Source organism: Dipodomys ordii, unplaced genomic scaffold (assembly GCF_000151885.1).
Source record: "Dipodomys ordii isolate 6190 unplaced genomic scaffold, Dord_2.0 Scaffold68, whole genome shotgun sequence".
Lineage (NCBI taxonomy): Eukaryota > Metazoa > Chordata > Mammalia > Rodentia > Heteromyidae > Dipodomys > Dipodomys ordii.
In genome coordinates this window covers 4,312,895-4,319,575 of record NW_012267284.1, presented here as the reverse complement: position 1 = coordinate 4,319,575, position 6,681 = coordinate 4,312,895, and the positions used below count along the sequence as shown (strand labels likewise).

The following is a 6,681-nucleotide window of genomic DNA, read 5'->3' as shown; positions in this document are numbered from 1 at the left end:
GGGACAGTGCCCAGGCCCAGAGTTCAAGCCCCACGGCCAACAAAAAAAAAAAAAAGAAGAGTCTGGGCTCCTGCAAGGCAGCTTACCTGATGGTGCCGGTTGGGGAGGGGATGGGGCTGACCAGGCTGCGGAGATCCGGCTCCGGAATGTGGATCTTCAGTGGGGAGATCTGAGGGTAGAGCGGTCGCAGGGGAGAAGCTGGAGCCTCTTCTTTATGGTACAGGGATGTGAACTGGATCTTGATGGCTGTGCTGGGGAACCGGAAGGTACACCTGTAACAAGAGGAGAACAGCAAGTCAGATTCTGAAAGGAGGAGGCTGAGGTCCAGCGGGGCCTGATCACATGGATCCTGATCACCACATGACTGCACCAACACAACCCTTGTGCTCACAGGACTGGTATCGGGATGGCACTTCCTGTGCTCTCCTTAAGGCCCCTATGGACACAAGCATAGGGCCACTACGGCATCAGCTAGTCCCCTGCCTGTCACAGGAACAGCACAGACCCAAATAGCCCTGCAACACGCCACAAGGCCGTGCACAGAGCTCTCAGCAGACGCAGCCCTATCGGTCTGCCAGCAGCTGTGGTGATGCCAGATGTGGTTTGTGTGTGGTTCACAGGGAAAAGAACAGAAAGGACAGAGATGTCAGTCCTTCCCCGATAGCTAAGGGCTAACGCAAACAATGCCTGACCAGTGCTCTGGGCTTCCCTGCCTCCAGCCTGTGGCTTTCCTACTCAAGGCAGCATGCCAACATATTTGGCCTTAAGAAGCACCAAGGTGGGCTGGGAAGGTGGCTCAGGGGGAGAGCGCGTGCCTTACATGCCTGAGGCCCTGGGTTCGATTCCTCATAAGCAGAAAAAGTCAGAAGTGACACTGTGGCTCAAGAGGTAGAGCGCTAGCCTTCAGCTGAAGAGCTGAGTGACAGCGCCCAGACCCAGGCCCAGAGTTCAGGCCCCAGGACCGACCCAAAAAAAAAAAGCACCAAGACCATGCCAGCCGCTCAGATAGGCAAGGACTATGTGCATGGTCCTCTTTTCTAAGAAACTGCAGCCTGTCACAGTCTGGGCAGTTTGCCTAGGACACCTTCCAATTTCTAAACAGAGAAATTGCCACCTACTATGCTGCTAGTTTGAGAGTATCACAACAAAACCTGCCAAGCTAGCTGCACACATGGGGTACACTGCACACAGCCCCCGCTGGTGCCCACATCCCCACAGCAAAGACAGCCAGCATGCTGGAGGCTGGTGGAGATGCCCTGGCCTGGTGCAGCTGGGCCTGAGCGGGAGTGGCCGCCCAGGGAGCCTGATGCTGGCAAAGCCACCCGGCCCTGGGAACGTGCTTGTGCACACAGCTCTCATTCCATCTTCTCCACACTAAGTGTTTCATGAACAAGACTTAAGGGCAGGTCTTGTATCTGTGTCCAACAACAGTGAGATGTAGTGAACAACTGGTGACTTTATATAAGGATCCCCTGCAGAGATGAGGGGCTCTTTATAGGGGGACCCACTGCAGAGGTGGAGGTCTTTACTGGAGATCTACCACAGAGCTCTTCCCCTCACCTGCTTGGGAGCCACTTGTACACCTGGCAGAGGAGCTGGAAAGCACCCAGCCAGGCTTCAGCCATTCAGCAAAAATGTGGGAGGCATGTTTATATTCCTATATGTAAAACCAGGGGTAAACAGACATTCTGAAAGACAGGCTGGGTGCCCCAATACTGCAGATGGGGTGGGGGTCTGCAGTGTTGAGTCGGCATCACTCCTAGAGTTCCATTTGCTGGGGCGGGGTGTAGGGGGGAACCCTGAGATGTCACAGGTTTGAGAGTATGCAGAGTCATTTCCACTTTCTCAACAAGAGCCAGCGGCCTTCTCCTAAACTGTGGCTCCTCAGTCCTGAAGGCCAAGTGGTCTTTATGAGTCACACAGCCCACATCTACCCACCCGAGACGAGACCTAAAGAAAAGTTTATGGAAAAAAAAAAGAAAGAAAAGAAACGGTTTGTAGCGAGGAGCCTGGCTGGGGCCCATGTGTGAGTGCACAGGGAGCGTGTGGTGTGTATGTGACACACCCCTGTTGCCCTACACTCCACAGCCCTATACATCAGCTGTGTCCATGCCACTGCACCTCTCCTCAGTCTGCCAGGAGAGCCCCGTGGAAGCGGCTGAGCTCCTGCACCGCAAAGGCCCTGAGTTAGCATGAGATCCCATCACATCAGTCACCAAGGCCAGCCAGGACAAGGATACACCCTGGGCACACGTGGGTGGGGAGACAAGAGGGGAGGGGAGGGAGAGGACATGGTGTGTAGGGCTCTAGACCTGGGCCTGACTCCACTCCAGATGAATCACAGACCTTCCTCCACATTTTAACCAGCTCCCTGGCCAGGAGGGAGTGATGGACATTACACAAGGAGGTGCTGTGCAACTGACAGCACAGAACCCCATCCTGGCTGCACTGGGGTGTACCCTGAGTGTACACTGAGCTGTCAGTAAAGCCTAAGCCCACCCCCAGGACAATCTCCTGTAACTGCTACTTCCCAATTAAGACCTAACCATAAGCACAGGCCTAATAACTGTGGTGACAGCTATTTTAATACCAGCTCCTGACTCACTTTTCTAAATCTCATAGTGAGCCAGCCAGACATCCTGTTACTAGGAGAGGCGGAGGGAGGAAGAGGAGGACAATGAAGGGAGATGGGGCGCACTACATCCATCACCCCAGCAAGTCTGGCCTGCCCCTCAGCCTTGCTTACCTGGGAGTGTAGGGTGCTTGCAGCCTCTGTAAGTCACATCGCTCCCTGACATGTTGGGAGCCCCGTAGAACATTCATTCGTTTTCTTTGTGTGTGTGTGTGTGCGTGCTCACACATGGGCCAGTTCTGGGGCTTGAACTCAGGGCCTGGGCACTGTCCCTGAGCTTCTTTTGCTCAAGGACTAGCACTTTACCACTTGAGCCACAGTACCACTTCTGGCTTTTTTTTGTGTATGTGATACATACATGCTAGACAAGCACTCTACCACCAGGCCACATTCCCAGCCCTTGATTCTTTTTTTTATATTTTTGGTTGGTTGTGGGGCTTGAATTCTCTGGGCCTGGGCACTGTCCCTGAACTCTTCAACTCAAGGCGAACACTCTACCACTTGAGCTACAGTGCCACTTCTGGTTTTCTGGTGGTTAATTGGTGGTAAGAGTCTCATGGACTTTCCTGCCCAGGCAGACTTTGACCAGCGATCCTCAGATCTCAGCCTCCTGAATAGTTAGGATTACAGGCGTGAGCCACCAGCACCTCACTATTTTTTTTTTTTTTGTCGGTTGTGGGGCTTGAACTCTGGGCCTAGGCACTTTCCCTGCACCCTTCAGCTCAAGGCTAGCACTCTACCACTTGAGCCACAGCACCACTTCTGGTTTTCTAGTGGTTTGTTGGAGATAAGAGTCATATGGATTTTTGTGCCCTGTCTGGCTTTGAATCGTGATCCTCAGATTTCAGCCTCCAGAGTAGCTAGGATTACAGGCGTGAGCCATCGGTGCCCGGCTTCAATCATTTTGTTTTAATATAGGTTCTTGCTAGATACCCCAGGCTGCCTGCCCTCAAACTCCGTCCACCTGCCTCAAGTACCTGATGGAACCAGCTCACCTGATTCCTAGGTGGAATTTTAATGAGTTGGTTGTAATTAAAGTCCTTTCTGAAAGTTTTACACTGTCTTGATCACATATGCCACCAGTTCTTCCCTGTGAAGACTGAGACCAGCAACGTGCCTGACAAGGAAGGGCGTAAGCAGGCACCCTCCCCCAAGCTCCTGCTCAGCACAGACAGAAGGCAGACCCACAGCTGCCTGGGTTGGACAGAGGAAAATGGCTGGCAGCAGGTATGGAATGTTCTAACAGCCTGGTATAGTGACTCATACATGTAATTCTAGCTACTTAAAGGAGGCTGAAACTGGGAGAATGGACATTTGAGGCTAACCCAGGCAAAAAGTTTGCAAGATTCTGTCTCAATCAAGAAAAAGGCAAGTGAGATGGTGTGTCGCTATCACCTCAGTTACCCAGGAAGCATAAACAGGAGGATCACAGTCCAGGCTGACCTGGGTATAAATATGAGACTCTATTGGAAACACAACAAAAGCAGAAATAGCTAGAGGTATGACTGAGTGGTAGAGTGCCTGCCTGGCCAGGGTGAGCCACCGACTGTGTGAATGGCTGGCTGCACAGCTTTGGGAACCTCTGAATCACCAAAAGTCACAAACAGGAGGATTTATATGTTGCTTCCAGTAAAGCAAGAAGGATTTAAGACTGGGAAAAGCTGTTAGAAACTTGGCAACAGGTACTCAGATTTTGTGTGGTGCTAAGTGGGTCCTGGGCCTAGCAATGCACTGAGAGGGCTCAGTCCTATGGGGGACAGGCACCAGGGAAGGATAAGCCTGCCAGGAACTGCTGAGCTACTGGGAGTGGGGAGAGACTATAAAGCCACTGGGTGGGAGCCCCAGGCCACTGGGGGAGGGGGAACTGCCAGGCCACTGGGAGGGGGGGACTGCCAACTATGGGGAGGAGGAGCCCCAGGCCACTGGGGGAGGGGGAACTGCCAGGCCACTGGGATGGTGCAGGGTGCCTTCCTCCCTTTTTTCCTCTCCCCCTCCAGGCAGCCCCTATGTTCTGCATAAGGGTAAGACTGGCAAGGACTAACAGAGCCTGACTGAGAGGCACTGCCTCTGTGGGCTTACTAAAAACAAGAACCAAAACTACAGCAATTTTGGTCTGGAGGTGTGGCTCAAGTAGTAGAGTACCTACGTAACAAGCTCAAAGTTTAAAACTTGGTACAGCCGAACACACACACACTTTTGCCAGAACACTCTCAAGATGAAGGGAGGAGGCCAGGGCTTTGACAAGGCCTGTGATCTCAGAGGGCATTTGCCAGTGCCAAGAGACACTGGTGACTGGGATGCATCCAACCCCGGCCACTCCAAGGATCCTCATTTACAGCAGGCCTCTACAAGGGACTCTTTTTGAGAGTTGGGACTTAGGCAAGTCTGCAGAGCTGAAGGGAACCAGATACTCTGAAGATCCATCTGGGGGGAGAGAAGCTGTGAGGAAGGGAAGCTTGGCCCAGGGCACAGTGGGCCGCACACGGACACGGATGGAGCAGTCAGGGAACCTCCATCTACCCTTCCCAGGGAGAATCTCACCATCCTTAGGGGCTTGTGGGATTTATGTAAAACACAATGCTGGGGGTGGGGGGCGGGGTAAGGAGAGCTCCCATGCTGTATCAGATGGAGCAGAATGCAAAATCCACCTGCACAGGCAGGTTCCTTTAAAGGCCTACTCAGAGTGAGGTAGGTGAATGGCAGACCTCAAGGGGTCCTGGCTTCCTGACACTCAGTCCCAAATGTAACAGCGTATTAATGGATGTCCCGTCCTGCACAGCTGAGCGTCTGCAGAAAGACTGGACAGGTGCAGAGGCCAGATTCTCAGCAGCCGTGGGACTGTGTTTGTTCACTTTCATTTCTATCCCATGCTTATTTAAAGAAAATGCTGCACAAAGAAAGCCTAAATGACTGAAGCATTACTCCCCAGGTCCAATAGTTGCTAAACAAGACACTAGCTCAGCCCGACTTCCACCCACCCTCCAGCAAGCCAGCACACACCTGCAATCACAATGCCTTGGGAGGTGGAGATGGGAAGATCACAGTCCAAAGTTGACCCTGGGCAAAAGGGAGAGACCCTATCTGAAAGACTGAGATCCTATCCAAAACATTAAAAGCAAAAAGGCCGGTGGCATGGCTCAGGTCGTGTGCCTGTCTGGCAAATGCAAGGTCCTGAGTCCCATCAGTACCTAAAAAAAAAAAAAAGACTGCAAGAACTCCCTGCTCTATGCATGTCAAGCCACTCTCCTTAAAATCCCATCTCTGCTGGCTCATGACCAGTGGGGTTTCCTGCTGGGCAACTCTGCTCTTCCGTGGTCCAGGGAGGGCATTCACAGAACAGGGAGGGCACACAGCACAGGGAAGGCACACAGCACAAAGGACACACGACACAGGGAAGGCACACAGCAAAGGGAAGCCACAGGGATGCAGGTCTTCTGGGAACTCTTAGCTGGCTAGAGGCCAATGTGTATCAGGCTTGCCAGATTGAGGCAGGGTGAGACCTGTGCAGGACCACAGCCTTGGCGGCTGTAATGTTCTCTTCAGCCTACAAAACTACCCTGGAGTCACCAGGCCTTTCTGAACCAGGTTAAGTTCAGAAAGGTATGGCTATGTTGAATCAGCTAGCCAAAGACTCAGGGAACGTTTGGCAGGCAAGAAAGAGCCTGGGCACTTTGCCAGATACCTAGACTTAAGACCCAGAGGAGCCCAAGAGCCAGGTGTACAACTGCGCCTCAGGGGCACTGGCTTCGAACCTCATTTGACTTGTGCCCAGCCCAGATAGTGCTGGCCAGGCAGCCCCTGTGGACAGCAGACTGGCTGGCAAAACCTGAAGTCAGCCTCTGCCATTGGCCCTCCACAGGAAGGCAGGAACCTCACAGTTTATGAGAATCTGCAAAATCATTTGCCTTGTTAACATGAAATAATAGTAGTTTTTTTTTTTTTTTTTAAATCTAGCTGAGGGGCTGGGAAGGTGGCTCAGTGGTAGAGCGCTTGCCTTGCATGCCTGAGGCCCTGGGTTCGATTCCTCAGCACCACATAAGCAAAAAGAA

At 52.6% G+C, this 6,681-nt stretch overlaps 1 protein-coding gene across 1 annotated transcript in view; it reads right to left on the bottom strand.

The window, feature by feature from the left end:
• Positions 1–6,681, bottom strand: part of Foxk1 (forkhead box K1) — a 109,383-nt gene that overhangs the window by 18,745 nt on the left and 83,957 nt on the right. The window contains exons 4-5 of the mRNA XM_013023385.1: positions 392–436; positions 87–272 (exon numbers count right to left, since the gene is read on the bottom strand). Coding sequence (XP_012878839.1) covers positions 87–272; positions 392–436 — 231 coding nt within the window. The remainder of the gene's footprint in view (positions 1–86; positions 273–391; positions 437–6,681) is intronic.